The sequence below is a fragment of the Abrus precatorius genome, unplaced genomic scaffold (assembly GCF_003935025.1).
Source record: "Abrus precatorius isolate BTA unplaced genomic scaffold, Abrus_2018 Scaffold8, whole genome shotgun sequence".
Classification (NCBI taxonomy): Eukaryota; Viridiplantae; Streptophyta; class Magnoliopsida; order Fabales; family Fabaceae; genus Abrus; species Abrus precatorius.
This window is the reverse complement of record NW_020874428.1, coordinates 15,993,476-16,009,673: the sequence shown is the minus strand read 5'-3', so window position 1 is coordinate 16,009,673 and position 16,198 is coordinate 15,993,476. Positions and strand designations below refer to the sequence as shown.

General features: G+C 34.4%; 2 protein-coding genes across 2 annotated transcripts; both read left to right on the top strand.

The window, feature by feature from the left end:
- The first annotated feature begins 635 nt into the window (after window positions 1–635).
- On the top strand, window positions 636–2,684 carry LOC113874312 (uncharacterized protein At3g17950-like). Its single transcript, XM_027512546.1, has 3 exons — window positions 636–647; window positions 821–985; window positions 2,286–2,684. The coding sequence occupies exons 1-3, from the start codon at window positions 636–638 to the stop codon at window positions 2,682–2,684; spliced, it is 576 nt and encodes a 191-aa protein (XP_027368347.1).
- An 8,800-nt stretch (window positions 2,685–11,484) lies between these two features.
- Window positions 11,485–12,459, top strand: LOC113874311 (cyclin-D-binding Myb-like transcription factor 1). Its single transcript, XM_027512545.1, has 2 exons — window positions 11,485–11,937; window positions 12,019–12,459. The coding sequence occupies exons 1-2, from the start codon at window positions 11,485–11,487 to the stop codon at window positions 12,457–12,459; spliced, it is 894 nt and encodes a 297-aa protein (XP_027368346.1).
- The last annotated feature ends 3,739 nt before the right edge of the window (window positions 12,460–16,198 follow it).

The window sequence follows — 16,198 nt, the reverse complement described above, 5'->3', positions numbered from 1 at the left end:
GATATTATATATATATATATATATATATATATATATCTCGAATTAAATAAAACTATATTACTTTTAGATTGTATTCAGATAAAGTTTGGTTTTACAACTGATTAGCTCTCCTATTGATTGTTTTTCCATCTTACGAGTTACGAGCATCCCAACTCTGTAACTCGTACCAAAATTACTCACATTTCTGCTTCCATCAACTTCTGCCTTCTGTACTGTGTCTCCGAAACGAACCTGAGAGGTAAGAAGTCACACTTACGTCACCCCCTCTCAGTCTGTGTCTCTCTCTGATTTGTGACCAATGTGAACCAACCAACGAAGGTGGTTTGGTTAATTAAACTGCGTCACTTTGGAACCAAAGAAGCTCCTATGTCCGTGTCTTCTCTCCTTTGGTGAAATGTGAAATTTATACCATTATTGTTGAAACTCCATACCATTGTTTTGTTGCTTCTTGTTTGTGCCCTTGTGTTGAACATTCAAAAGTTTTGTTTTTAGTGTTCTTTTCGTGTTTGTTTTGGTCAGAGGGTACACAATCTAGAGGTTATACTTGTTTGTCTTAAGTGACACTTGTTTCGACAATTTCCTCGTATTTCATTTCGGTGTCATTTACTTCTCCATTTCATTCAGTAAACACAGCAATGGCTCAACAGGTACCAACTTCCCTTCTCTCTCTATCATTCACTCTGGCATACACATAAGGTGCATGCGCACGTTGATGTTATGTCAAGCTATTTGATAAAGTTGGTTGCTTTTGATTATTTTGAGGGTTGTGTTTTATGTTAGCATGTTTATCAGATTCATTTTTTGTTTTTGTTTTTTCTAATTTGATGGGTTGTTGATGCAGGAAGAAGGGTGGCCTTTGGGATTGAGATTCGTGAATTCAAGAATTAGGTTGTTGAGAAATGGTTCTGGGTCAGTCTCATTCAGCACTGTGCTTACTGATTCTCACACCCCTTCAACTGATTCTTCCTCAGATCTTGACACACAGGTTCATAATTTTCTCCCAACAAAAATCGTTATTATTATTAGACAAATACTAAATAATACCTTTATAAGACTGTTTAAAAAATTAAAAAGACAAATTTTATTGAAAACTGTTAGAAATGTGTTTTTATTATAATTTTAATATATTTTAACTTAGTTTTTGATAATTGCTTACATAGGTTAATAGGACCCTTATTATTATTACTATCAATGTAAGATTGTGTTGTCACGACCACTTTGTTTCATTGATACCAACACTACCTATTGCTTCCTGTTTTTTCTCCGAAGTTGCTAGACCTTTCTTGCAAATCTTTTTTCCTTTGTACCATTTTGTATTTTCACCATGTTGATGGGTTTTAATTGTTCTGAGGATTATTTACTAAAGTGATCGTAGTCACCGAAAGAGAGATCTTCTCCTATATCTTGTATGTATATTTCTTGGTATAAGTTTTTTGGTGCAAAAATAATGACTGCTTCACATACCTGCAATGGTACTCAAGTGTTACTGTGATTTTGCACTTCTTATCTACACAGTGGTTTGCCCTTTTTCTGTTCAGCTTGTCCTTTTTTTTGTCATATGTTCAGCTTGCCTTAAATTTGGTATACTTTACTCTTTCATATTGGTTTAGAACCATGGCTTTGAGTTTTGACTATGTACTTTGAGTTCATTTCTCTGACGAAGATGAAGCTTTTTTCAAATTATGAGTGAGCCTAAACCAAAAATGAATGGGAAGGAAAAGGAAGCTACATGTAATGAAAATGCCCATCGCTTCCCCTGTCGCACTCTTTCGGATCCTTCGCTTCTTTTGTGTGTAATTAATTGCTTGGCTCCAATGGGGTCCATAGCATGGTCTACCACATCATGGCTTGACAGAATGTGATGTTGATTTCACTTTAATTTCCATCTTGTTGCTATACTGTTTGTCATTTTGGAAAAACTACCCTTTGAACAGTGTGAGAAAGGAGCAATCATATTGTATAACAGATAAAATACAAAATATATGATTAACATTTTTCATAAATGCTTCTTTATTAATTATTAAGGAAGAGCATATGCATAACAATAAGTTTATGGGCTAGTGACCTCAAATGTTAGAAATTTTTCGCTTGGGCGTATAACAGTGTACTTTTATCTAATGCGAGTCTCATACACTGAGCCTCCCTTTTCATAGTAACTATTGTTTACTTAAATATTTTTAACCAATCATGTTAATGAATGTCAATTGTTGGCATATATTCTAATTGTATAGAAGTCAGTATTCCTGAGCCATTTTACCTAACTCACTTGAAATGGCTTGTTATAGTCCACTGGATCATTCTTCCATGACAAAAGCATTACTCTTGGTAACCTCATTGGTATTTCTAGCTTCCTAGAACTCTCAAGGAGATCAACAAGGGGAAGAATGGTAGAATCCTCAAGGGACAACAAAAAGATTCACAAGCTGAAGCCTTGGCTGTTTTCGCTGTGTTCAAGGTTAAGTACTGATGCAGTGAGTGGGAATAATGCTCCCTCTCTTGGTCACTACCTTGAAGCTGAGAGAAGAATTGCAAGCACATACAGAAGGAATCAGTGTCCTACCACATATGGATCTAATGGTTTCTCCCTTATTCGAGACTCAAACTCACCATTAGTTGGGAGCCATGAAATGGAGCATAGTGATGGATATGTAGCACCAACAGTTTTCCCTCGTTTGAGTGGATAAATAAACAAGTGATGATCACTTGTTATTCATTTTTCTTTCATTCAGAGGTCATGGAGTTTTTTTCTGTTTCAGGAGATTCTCCTGTTCGGTAATTAATTTCAAGGCATTAGGATGTTATATTTTTCACTCCTTTCTGTACCACATATTCTGCAGCTCTTTATGATAGTAATAAAAGAATAATAAAGCTTTACAAAATATATATAAATAGATGCCACAGATGATAAATTTGAACTATTGAAATTTTACAAAATTTACTACAGTTGCATACCATTCTCGTGTGGAAGTTATTACATACAATGCTAGTGGTTTGTTTGTTTGTTTCTATATAGGTGGTGATCATCAGTATGTAAAATCTTGTTTCCTTTCTGATTCAAGGGGCAAGCACATCACAGGTCATGCCAAAGTATCTCACAAATAAATAAAACTGTAATATTTGGTGATTAGGTAGTATTATAGACGGAGCTTGACTGATGCCAGCAAAAGCTTCCACCATATTGAGGTGTCTGCAGTACCTAAGAAACCAGATTAAAAATACAGAAACGTTGTCCTTGAAACATCAAGGATTCTAGAAGCACAGATTAATAGCTTCTGGTTGAGTGTTTAGATTGAATATGTTTGAGAACAATATCAGCTAATTTACACTTTCGCATCAGATGTTCACTGCTCAAATGATGTGAAACCAAGAAATTCAGCTTAAGAAATTGAACACCAACACTTTAATGAAGGTAAAACCTTGTCACAGTGGGGATGAATGAAAACATGTGTGTGAATCCATTTATATTTGCCATTGTCAAAGAAGCAAGGAAATTACCTTTAACTCATGCATACTATACTTGATATTTGAGGGGAAAATACACAGCTGTTCTGATGCTCCAAGTCCAACCGAGAATCAGATTACAAAAGTAGAAAACTTAAACCGATGACAAACTGTTGTCTCTCTTGATACTTGTGATCCTTGGACAATCGTGAGAAAATGAATCCAAGCAATTGGAAACCAATATTTTTTCATAACACAGCTGACAAATGCATCAACATTCTCTTACAGAAAAATTAGAGTTACAAATTGTGAACATATTTGCATGAAGAACTGATATAATAAATGCCAAATGTTAGGAACATACATATTAGCGTTCAATGTAGGATCTTCTCAATTTGCTATCTGATTCAGTACCAAGCTTCTTCACAGGTGTTACACTCTGTGTCTCCTGCAAAGACAACTCTTTTTAAATTCCACTAAACACAAAAGCTGGCTTGTTGTGGAGTAGAAAGAGTAAAAAGGAATGTACTTACAACCGCTTTCTGATCTTCCACCACATGGTGACCGTTTTCCAACTTCTGCAGATATTGCAAACGGTTTATACTTAGAAACAGAGAAAAACCATTTTCTCTTTTTGCAGCCTCGCGCTCCTTTTGAAGCAATAACTTAGTTTCTTTGAAATGAAGCTGCATCTCTTGCAAAGTAGATTGTAGTTCTTCGTTTTCTTATGTTTGCTTCTTCCATGTCAACCTACATTTGTTAATAGAGATTTAAGAAACTTTGCAAGGAAAGATAATAGCACGTGTATAACATAATAATCAAGTTCACTCCTCCACTTAAGATTTCTGATTAAGTATTGTTACAGAGCTAACTGGTATGCTTAACATGGTGCAGGAAAAATGCTAGTTGGCCACAGTAAAATTATTATAGCCAGCAGCTAGCTCTCACAAAATAATAGTCATTTAGCCACAAGCGTTTTTCCAGCTTCAACCTCAATGTATGGTCTTCAACTTGCCTGAAATTAGAAAGAAAACGTATCAATTACTGAATAACATAATTAAGATAGCATAATAGCTAGCAATCACAAGTTCATGATATGTAAGAGCTTTACAAAATTCCCTATCCCACCAAAATAATTGCATAGCTCCTCATTCTGACCAAAATGCACAAATAATTGATAGATGTATTGCCACTCCAATATGCATATTCACACTCCTTACTTTTTATCTTTCATTTAGCTTTCCAATTTTGTCTTTATTTAAGTATTTTTCAAAAACAAAGGTCAAAATTAGTTGTTTATTTTTTATATATCACTATAAAATAATAAAACAAAAAAGTATGTTTAAATTTTTTATTTACACAACATAAAATATTAATAATTATAGTAACATAATTTGATTGACAAAATATGTTCGATAATATGTCTAATAAATAAACATTATATTTGATAAATCTATTAAAAAAACTGAAACTTACAAAGAAACCATTTTTTATTCATACAGTATTAGCTTTATCAATAAAACAAAACATAATAAAAACTAAAGATCATTATAAAAATACATATAAAAATATCTACATGTTCTTTAATCATGAAATTAGAAAAGCAAAAGCTTAAAATAAATAAATAAGAATCAATCCTTTTAAGCAATGCAAATATGTTTTTTTTTTTTTTTTTGTGCACTAGATAAGTGAAGACTTATGCTTCATCTCCAAAATTCCAAAATAAATTCTTTCAACTTTAAGTTCATGTATTGTAGAACAATTTTAGCTATGCATTCTCACAAATTGACATACAAGTTTCAATTAAATTAACAGTTCTCAATTAAAAAAAATTATTTACATAAATAAGAGCATCATCATCCTCATCTCTCTCATTCAAAATAGTTAAAACATACTTTTTTCTATCAAACTTAAATTTTATAATATTTTAATTTATTTGTTAGATAAGTTATTTAAAAAAATCTTGTGATATTTTAGTCATATTTTTTAAAATTATAGATTAACAATATTGAGCTTCCGTAATTATCGCCGAGCAACTTTTCCTCTCAAATTCCATGCACTTTGTGTTGTAATAGCTACCTTCTTTAAGAAAACCAAAATCAAACCGAACCGCTATTATACCCTTAGTGTTGTAATGCATGCAAACCCTAAATTTCTACCTCAGTTCCCTTCCCTTTGCTCATGACGGTGATGCTCACCCCTGCATCTCCGTTCTCGATCACCCTTCTCAGAATTGTCTATATAGGCCATTGACAAAGGCAATCGAGCTGAGTGCTTAGCGACTTTTTTCAGGTACTTTAATGCTCACATTCTCTCTCTGTTTTTTCTTGTGTGTAATAGTCCAAAATTATATCTGTAGAGGTCTAATGTCATTCTTTTCTCTTTTCTATATTTTCATGTTCATTGCTTCTTTAATATGAACGAATTGTGGTTAACTTGTATGCATATGCAAAACTCACCATCATCTTCCATTCTTTAGAAGATAAAGAGTATTAATAAAACTATATTTTATTATACTTTTTAAAAACACTTCTTAACAGTGTATCATATGACAATTTCAAGTTTGACATTTTATTTTGTTCTTCCTTGTAGAAATCATGATTTATATCTATTGTTCTTTTAAGTTTTCATTTTTTTTTGCAGACTTGTGTTCGGGGTATTACCTGTGATAATACTAATCTCATGGAGGACAAAACCAAGAAGAAAAGGTCTAAGATTGACCTAAGTGATTTGGGATGTAGTTTTGATCTGGATTCAAATAAAGGAAAGAAAAAGAAGTAGACGGAGAAAAGAGAAAAACATGCAACGGACAAAATGTTAGGAATGAAGTCCCACATCGGTGGGAACTTCAAGTGGGGGCCCCTCCTTTACTTATATAAAGGGTAAGGGTCCATCAAATTAAAAACATCCCAAAATCTTCTCTTTCCCTTTCATTTTGTATTATACCGAGCTTGTACTTGGTAGTAATAGTCTCCTATTTTGAGGAGTAAATTTTAGAGTGAGGAGTAGTATAATTTTTTCTTCTGTGATAATTTTATATTGTCTTTGTTGGCTCTTATTTTTTATCTCTTATTTTAGTTGTGTGTTATTATACTGATACTCTGGTCCTAACAGTGGTATCAGAGCTACTGGTTTAGTTTATTCCGCTGCTATTGTCATTAGAATAATGTTGGTAAAATTCTGAGTATGCTCTGTGATTGCGGTTTAATCCGATCTTTCACATCAAAAAAGAGTTGTTACTGGAAAAGTTTGGTAGTGTGAAACTGCTATCTGAGAAAGTTCTGGCTAGGAAAGATTTGGTATTTAAGAGTGTCTATAGTGACCCACCTCTCTTTCCTGGGAATTTTTTGGTGTGTTAGTTCATGGTCTACCTGTGTTATTCCAGTAGACAATACTATTCATAGTGAGAAGTGCATAAGTCGGTATAATTAAGAGAGAAATTATGGCTGCAAAATATGAGATAGAGAAATTTCATGAGAGTAATTTCTCCTTGTGGAAATTGAAGATAAGAGCAATTTTGAGGAAAGACAATTGTTTTAATGCAATTGAAGGCAGACCTGCAGATATTTCAGAAGAAAGATGGAGAGAAATGGATAACAATGCTGTTGCCAATTTGCACTTAGTATTGGCTGATTCAGTGTTATCCAGTGTTGCAGAGAAGAAGACTGCAAAGGAGATTTGGGACACACTGATCAAGTTGTACGAGGTCAAGTCACTTCACACCAGAATATTCTTGAAGAGGAAACTCTACACTCTTCGAATGAGTGAGTCCACATCAGTAACAGACCACATCAACAATTTGAATACGCTGTTTGCTCAGCTTACAGCCGCAGATTTCAACATAGTAGAAAATGAACGTGCGAAGCTTCTACTCCAGAGTTTACCAGATTCATATGATCAACTCATCATCAATATAACAAACAACAACATTATTGGTCGTCTATCCTTTGATGATGTTGTTGGAGCAGTTCTTGAAGAAGAATCCAGGAGAAAGAATAAGGAAGATAGACTGGAAAATTCTAAACAGGCAGAAGCATTGACGATGATGAGAGGAAGATCAATGGAACGTGGTTCCAGTGGGAGCCAGAATCATGGTAGATCAAAATCTCAGAGAAGGAAGAACCTCAAATGCTACAACTGTGGCAAGAGAGGGCACGTGAAGAAAGATTGTTGGAACAAGAAGAGTGGAGGAGGGAAGAATATTGAAGCATCAACCTCTCAAGGTTGTGTTGCAAGTACTTCAGATGATGGTGAAATCTTATATAGTGAAGCAGTAAAATCTAAAGGTGGAAGACAACTTCATGAATGTTGGATATTGGATTCAGGTGCAACCTGGCACATGACTCCATGTCGAGACTGGTTTTACAATTATGAACCTATCTCAGGAGGATCCGTGTTCATGGGAAATGATCATGCCCTAGAAATTGCTGGAATTGGTACTGTCAAATTGAAAATGTATGATGGTACCATTCGAACAATTCAAGGGGTACGACATGTGAAGGGTTTGAAAAAGAATCTATTGTCCATTGGGCAATTGGATGACCTCAAGTGCAAGATCCACATTGAAGGTGGGATCATGAAGGTAGTTAAAGGCAATTTGGTAGTGATGAAAGCAGAAAAGATCACAACCAATTTATACATGCTTTTGGGAGATACGTTGAAAGAAGCAGATGCATCAGTTGCAATTAATCAAGAAGAAGAAATAATGATGTGGCATCGTAGACTTGGTCATATGTCAGAACGAGGCCTGAAAATTCTAGCAGAACGTAATCTCTTGCCCGGGCTCAAAATGGTAACCTTACCATTTTGTGAGCACTGTGTGACAAGTAAGCAGCATAGATTGAAGTTTGGCAACGTGACTACAAGAAGCAGACACATACTGGACTTGATTCATTCTGATGTATGGGAATCACCGGAAGTATCTATTGGAGGAGCAAAATATTTTGTATCATTCATTGATGATCACTCAAGGAGATTGTGGGTGTACCCAATCAAGAAGAAGTCAGATGTGTTTCCAGTATTCAAGGAATTTAAAGCACTAGTAGAACTTGAAACTGGGAAAAGAATTAAGTGCTTAAGGACAGACAATGGAGGAGAATATGTAGATGGTGATTTTCTGGCATTTTGCAAGCAAGAGGGTATTTCAAGGCAATTCACAGTGTCTTATACACCTCAGCAGAATGGTGTAGTAGAGCGGATGAACAGAACTTTTCTAGAAAGAACAAGAGCTATGCTAAGAACAGCAGGAGTGGCTAAATCTTTCTGGGCAGAAGCAGTGAAAACTGCCTGTTATGTAATAAACCGATCACCATCAACAACAATTGGTTTGAAGACACCAATGGAGATATGGAATGGAAAGTCACCTAATTATTCTTCATTACATGTGTTTGGATGTCCTGTGTACGTGATGTACAATTCCCAAGAAAGAACAAAACTGGATCCAAAATCCAGGAAATGTATATTCTTGGGTTATGCTGACAATGTTAAGGGGTATCGCTTGTGGGATCCCACTGCCTGCAAGGTTGTTGTTAGCAAAGATGTAGTCTTTGTAGAAAATGAAATGCAAAAGGAGCAGAAAGATGACAGTACTACCAAAGACACTACTTCAGTAGTGATAGAAAGGAAAGCTAAAGAAGATGACAACTCTGAAGCAGAACAAGAGCACGGAGAACAAGAATCAAATGATGCCAATGATGGAGAAACTCAACAAACAAGACGTGAGATAAGGAGACCATCTTGGCACTCAGACTATGTGATGGCAAGCCACGATGCATATTGTCTTCTAACAGATGAAGGAGAACCACCAACCTTTCATGAGGCTTTGAGGAGTTCAGATGCTTCATTATGGATGACAGCAATGCAGGAAGAAATTGAGGCCTTACATAAAAACAAGACATGGAAACTTGTTGAACTTCCAAAAGATCGAAAAGCCATTGGTTGTAAATGGGTCTATAAAATCAAACGAGATGGTAATGATCAAGTGGAGCGGTATCGTGCAAGATTAGTGGTTAAAGGATATGCTCAGAAAGAAGGCATTGATTTCAACGAGATATTCTCTCCAGTTATTCGATTAACCACAATCAGAATTGTTCTGGCAATGTGTGCTGCATTTGATTTACATCTTGAGCAACTTGATGTAAAGACTGCTTTTCTACATGGAGAACTTGAAGAGGAAATATATATGCTCCAACCAGAAGGTTTTGAAGAACAAGGAAAGGAAGACTTGGTTTGCAGGTTGACCAAATCTCTGTACGGTTTAAAACAGGCGCCAAGGTGTTGGTACAAGAGATTTGATTCCTTCATTATTAGCCTCAGATACAACAGACTGAGTTCAGACTATTGTACGTATTACAAGAGGTTTGGTGATAATGATTTCATCATTTTGTTGTTGTATGTGGATGACATGCTGGTGGTAGGCCCCAGCAAAGATCGAATTCAAGAATTGAAGGCACAATTAGCTAGGGAGTTTGATATGAAGGACTTAGGACCAGCAAACAAGATTTTAGGGATGCAAATACACCGAGACAGAAAAGATAGGAAGATTTGGCTCTCTCAAAAGAATTATCTTCGTAAAGTCTTGCGGCGCTTCAATATGCAAGATTGTAAGCCAATCTCTACCCCACTTCCTGTCAGTTATAAATTATCCTCAAGTATGTGTCCTAGCAATGAAGCGGAGAGGATGGAAATGTCTCGAGTGCCGTATGCATCAGCGGTGGGAAGCCTTATGTATGCCATGATTTGTACTAGACCAGACATTGCACAAGCAGTGGGAGCAGTCAGTAGGTTTATGGCAGATCCTGGTAGAGAGCATTGGAATGTTGTAAAGAGGATCCTTAGATACATTAAAGGAACCTCTGATGTTGCATTATGTTTTGAAGGATCAGAATTTATTGTCAAAGGCTATGTTGATTCAGATTTTGCAGGAGATCTAGATAAAAGGAAATCTACTACTGGCTATGTGTTTACACTTGCTAACGGAACAGTAAGCTGGTTGTCTAAATTACAGACTGTTGTGGCTCTGTCTACTACAGAAGCTGAATACATGGCAACTACCGAGGCATGTAAGGAAGCAATCTGGATTCAAAGGCTATTGGAGGAACTTGGACACAAGCAGCAAAATACTACTGTGTATTGTGACAGTCAGAGTGCTTTGCATATTGCAAAGAATCCAGCTTTTCATTCTAGAACAAAGCACATAGGTATACAATACCACTTTGTCCGTGAAGTAGTAGAAGAAGGAAGAGTGGATATGCAGAAGATCCATACTAAAGAAAACATAACAGATATAATGACAAAGCCAGTCAATAGTGACAAGTTTACATGGTGTCGGTCCTTGTATGGCCTATTAGAAATATAAGCAACATGTAATGTATTAGGAATGTATGTGAAGATATGATTAACTTAATCATAATCTTCAAGTGGGAGAATTGTTAGGAATGAAGTCCCACATCGGTGAGAACTTCAAGTGGGGGCCCCTCCTTTACTTATATAAAGGGTAAGGGTCCATCAAATTAAAAACATCCCAAAATCTTCTCTTTCCCTTTCATTTTGTATTACACCGAGTTTGTACTTGGTAGTAATAGTCTCCTATTTTGAGGAGTAAATTTTAGAGTGAGGAGTAGTGTAATTTTTTCTTCTGTTATAATTTTATATTGTCTTTACTGGCTCTTATTTTTCATCTCTTATTTTAGTTGTGTGTTATTATACTGATACTCTGGTCCTAACACAAAATACTCAAGTCAAATGAAACCCTTGAGGAAAGTTGTACTTTTGAAGCAGCTGACAAACAAACTTGCTCTATTGAAGGGGATATCACATTCATGTGTAATGAGGAAGAAGAGAGCCAAGAAAATAAGAGAAAGAAGGGGTGAAGAAAGCGAACATGAAGAGTACAATGACTTAAAGGACATTGAAGATGATGACCAACACAAGAAGAAGATGAAGAAGAAGCAAAAATTGAGTAAAGAAACCAAGAAAAGAAAAATGACAGAGGATAATGAAATAAAAAGCAATGAAGGTGAAGATGATGACCAAGGCAAAAATATGAAGAAGAAGAAGAAACTGTGTGACGAAAGCAAAAGCAAGGAGAATGGTGAGCTCAATAGCAATGAAGGTGATTCACCTTTGGCTAGAGTTGAGTCAGGAGATGGTAATGCAGGTTTCATTGACACTGAAGTTGATGATCAAAGCAAAAAGATGGAGATAAAGAAGAAAGCTGCGGCACATACTGTTGAATCACCTAATCTTGGTTCATCCCAACCCAAACGGGTAACTTTTTCTGATAAAGTGGAAGTTTGTTGTGATGGCTTAGTGCGTGGGAAATGGTTTACACCAGAAGAAGATGAGAAGATTAAATTGGCTGTTTATGACTATATTGAGTCTCATGGTTTGGGAGACGAAGGTCTAGACATGATTCTCCATTGCAAATCACATCCTGAAGTTAGAGAATTTTGGAAGGAAATTGGAGCAGCCTTACCCGAGAGGTCTAATGATAGTGTGCATTATCGTGCTCGTATTTTGTTTGAAAGGGATGAGAAGCATAAGCGGACACCTGAATAGCTTGAATTTTTACGGAAGGTCCAGGAACAACATGGATCTGATTGGGAATCAGTAGCTGAAGCATTGGGTGAACCTCGATTTCATGTAAAGGATGCATGGCGTACAATAAAATTAATGAATACAAATAAAGGGCGATGGACCCAAGGGGAGTATAAAAAATTATTTGATTTAGTAAACCTGGATCTACGTCCGAGGGCTTCAGATGGATATAGATCAAAACAAGATATGTTGCGAGATAATATTGGTTGGGAGGCAATTGGTGATAAATTGGCCACAAGAAGCAGAACACGCTGCTGCAAAAAGTGGTATGAGCAATTAACATCACCTATGGTTGCTAGTGGTGTGTGGAGTGATACTGATGACTATCGCCTGATAAGTGTTTTATTTACTCTGGATCCTTGCAGCATGGCAGAGGTAGATTGGGACAATCTGCTTGAGCATAGACCTGGTGATGTATGACAGCATGGGGAGAAGCCATTTGGTCAGCAGGTTGAAATTCTTGCACAAAGATTTTGCCCTGACTTATTGGAAGTGAGAGGCCTTGGATGAAAAACCTGTGCGATGTTGATGTTATTATCCTATAGGTTGGAGTGATTTTGTAGAACTGAAATGTATTAGTTTATGATTTTGTTTATTTTGCAAATTCAAAATTTTAGCTGTCTTGTAGTTGGAAGGAAGACGTAGGAAAACTATTTACAGCTTGTACCAAATTGAAATTAAATAATAAATATAATGAATTTCTTTTATCAGATGTGTACCACATTTATATTAGTGCATTTACCATGGTGCAAAGGAGGGAAAGGTGTATAAGTTAATTTTAGGGAAAATTGCTGAAAAATCAAGCCAAGCTAAGATGTTTGCTGACAGATGACAACTGATGACTTGATTAACAACTTGTCATTACCCATTTCCTAATTTCATTTTTTTTTAAATTTTAAAGTTGAATGTTTGTAGATTGTTTCTTACTTGTATGGTTCTCTCTCCTCCTTTGTTTCTGGACAATTCATCAGCATGAATGACTTCCTATTTTTTTATATGTGGCTTTGATAATTTGACAATCCAAAAGAGTGGTTTCAATTATTTTAAGACCGCCAAGACTTAAATTTGTGATTGCAACTTTGGGAAAAGATGGCTGCATAATGCTTGAGAAATGTGTGGATGATAGTAAAAATACTTCTTCCCCCTGGTTTGGGCCTTTTTCTTTTTTGTCTTTAATTTTCTAATATAAACTAAGTTGCAATTTACTTTCTTGTAGAGGGTTCTCTGTTATATATCTTTTAGATAAAGATTAGTTATAGATAAGATTATTAATTGTAATTAGTTTTTTGTTATCTTGTTTTATCTTATTAGAAGATAAAGATAGACTTGATTGTCAAGGAATAAAGGTTATAAATAAGACTCTAGTATAATCAAAAAAGAATATCATAATATAATATATTCTTGTGTTCCTTTTCTATTCTCGTGTGAGACTTGTAAGAGTGAGTGTGTTGAAGGTGTGAGTTTCCACCTTTAACAATTGTTTCTCACTTAGAAGAAATGGATGCCGACAGCTGTTTGATCTCATTAACAAGGAGAAAGGACAACAGCACAACCATGCCAACCTGCATATCCTCGGTAATAACCGGCTAAAACTCTTGTAGCCTTTTCTTTCCTATTGTGTCATAACACTAGAGTGAGTTTTGATTCTTATTGGCGCTAATAGTGGCAATGTGGCATATGACTGAGACCATAATTAGTAAACATGTGCGCCTTTAAGTAAACGTTTCTCTTCTAAAGAAAATTTGATTCAAATGTAATGTCTATGAAGCAAGTATTGCATTAATTAATCATGTTTACTAATATATGTCGCCATAAGATCACTTTTCATTCATAATTCTGATTTGGGTAAATTCCACTTGGATTGATTTTTACCTTAATCCTCCTAGTCCGTTACAAAATTTAGAGCTAACGGGATAGGAATATACGATGTGTGTGGGGGAGGTTATATTTGGGGTCAGCTGAAAAGATTCCACCATCAGAGCTTATTGATACAACTGATGGATGCCTTTTGGTATGTGCAACCTCTTCATATTAACTCAAACGTGCAAGCTGGAATTTTTTTATTTTTCCATTGGACATATTCTACTGTATTACAAAACAGCCACAAGGGTTTGTTAATTAATGTGACATATAAACGAATTTGTTGATTGCTTTTTATGCTAATTAAGGAAGCTACTAATGTAGAGCTATTGATGCTCGTAGTGATCTTCCATATTGCACTGGTCCATGCCTGGCATCCTTCACTTGTGTTCTAGTTTAAAATTTATCATTTAGCCCAAATGATTGAATTTTTATCTTATGGTTTTAGTTTTTATTTTGTAATTTAAAACTTTTATAATTTTAGGCAGAACAAAAATGGAGAGAGAGAAAGGTTAGGCACATTATTATTATGTATAAATCTTTATAACATAAAATAAATAAAAAAGCACTGTTCTGTACTCTAAAATTTGCATCTTCCTTTGTTTGTGAGCTTTGGACGAGATCTCTTTCTCTCCCATTTCCATTTCCAATCAACCACATTTTTCTCTCTCCATTTCCGTCATTGTTGCAAGAGATTCGTAGTTTCATTTAAAAAAATAAAAACTTGAAAGTTGATGACTGCTCCGCCGGCAAGGGTTCGTGCCGACTATGATTATCTTATATAGTTTTTTTTTATCAGTGACAGTGGTAAAAATGCTTTTTTCTAATTTATTTTTTAGTAAAAATTATTTTAAAAAATTGTGATAAAAACGTAGACAAAGAGAAAACAAATATGACGTTCTTTCTGTATAGCTACAACAATGAAACAATGATAATGAATTTATTTCGATTATCAAATCAATTGAGACATACAGTATAAAAATATTTTTTGGGAAAGAGCACTTGCATGGAATTCTCCATGAAAAACATATCATTGCATTTGTTTTCATGGCCAACATCTAAAACAACAAAGTACGGGTTCAAACCCAAGGATATGTAACGAGCAAAAAAGAAAAAATTAGAAAAAAAACTCAAACTAAAAAATTTAAGCTAGGATGAAATAGGAATTGTGCCAAAAACTTGTCACAAAGCTAAGAGAATACTACAGTTTACTTTATGCGCTCAGAATGATAACTTTAGAAATAACTTTCAGCATATATCAAATAATTTTTCACTTTTTAAACTCAATTCTTTCACTTTCTTTATTTAGATCTCAACTTCAAATTTAGTTTTCTGCACAAAATTAACCTTTTTAACATACTTATTCTAGAATTGAGATAAAATTTAAAATTATAATTTATTCGCACAACTTTGAATATAAATACAATTTTTATGGTATTTTTAATTTTATTTATTATTAACTACTTATTTACTGCTAAAAACTAAACTAAAATATTAGTAAAATATGAATTTATCATAAAAAATTAAAAAAAGTTCAAACTAAAAAATTTAAGGAGGATAAAACAGAATAGTGATTCAAACATACCAGTTTGTATTAAAAAATATATAAAAGACTTTTTTATAATAAAAATAATTTATAATAAAAATAAATTTAAATTAAATAAACCAGTTATATTCATTAAAGGTATATGATATCCCTTCAACTACGTTGGTATAGGAGCAATCACTGTTTATCAAAAATTACAAAATAATGCAATTATATTAATAGTTTGTAAATATAAGGAACTCAATAAACCACGTAAAAGTTGTATGTTTTTTTTCTTTTTATATTTTTCATGTAAGTGCACTTTTCAAAGATAAAAAATGTAAATGTTTTTTTTTTGTTTACCTATCAAATCAAACTCCACTTGTTTGACTTTGCTTCCGACCAATGACAAATCGGGAAACCATTCGAAGGGGCGGAAAGAAAATAAAGTTAATAATAAGAATATCATATATTGAATACAAGTTAAATACAATGTACTTTTTTATTTAAGTCGTGCACATCGGTCCTTTATGTCATAAAATTCGTCAATAATGGAATTAGTGTCAAAATTTAGATTGATGTTATTCAATGGCAGCTATTTGTGTGGTTGATGGAAGAGCAGAAAAGTTAGCTTGAGGACACTCGTCAACTTTTCTTTTGAAATATGCTTCAATTGTTGATTTTTTACTCATAATTTCATCCTACAATAACAATGACATTAAAAATACTTTAGAATTTATTTATCAAGCAAAGTAAAAGCATAAATGAATAAAG

What these genes read in the sequence shown, in the direction of transcription:
- LOC113874312 (XM_027512546.1), top strand. An exon ending in CCTCAGATCTTGACACACAG is followed by an intron (nt 986 to 2,285) that starts GTTCATAATTTT and finishes GGCTTGTTATAG; the next exon opens with TCCACTGGATCATTCTTCCA.
- LOC113874311 (XM_027512545.1), top strand. Translation starts at nt 11,485, where the DNA reads ATGAAGAAGAAGAAGAAACTGTGTGACGAAAGCAAAAGCAAGGAGAAT. An exon ending in CCGAGAGGTCTAATGATAGT is followed by an intron (nt 11,938 to 12,018) that starts GTGCATTATCGT and finishes TTTTTACGGAAG; the next exon opens with GTCCAGGAACAACATGGATC.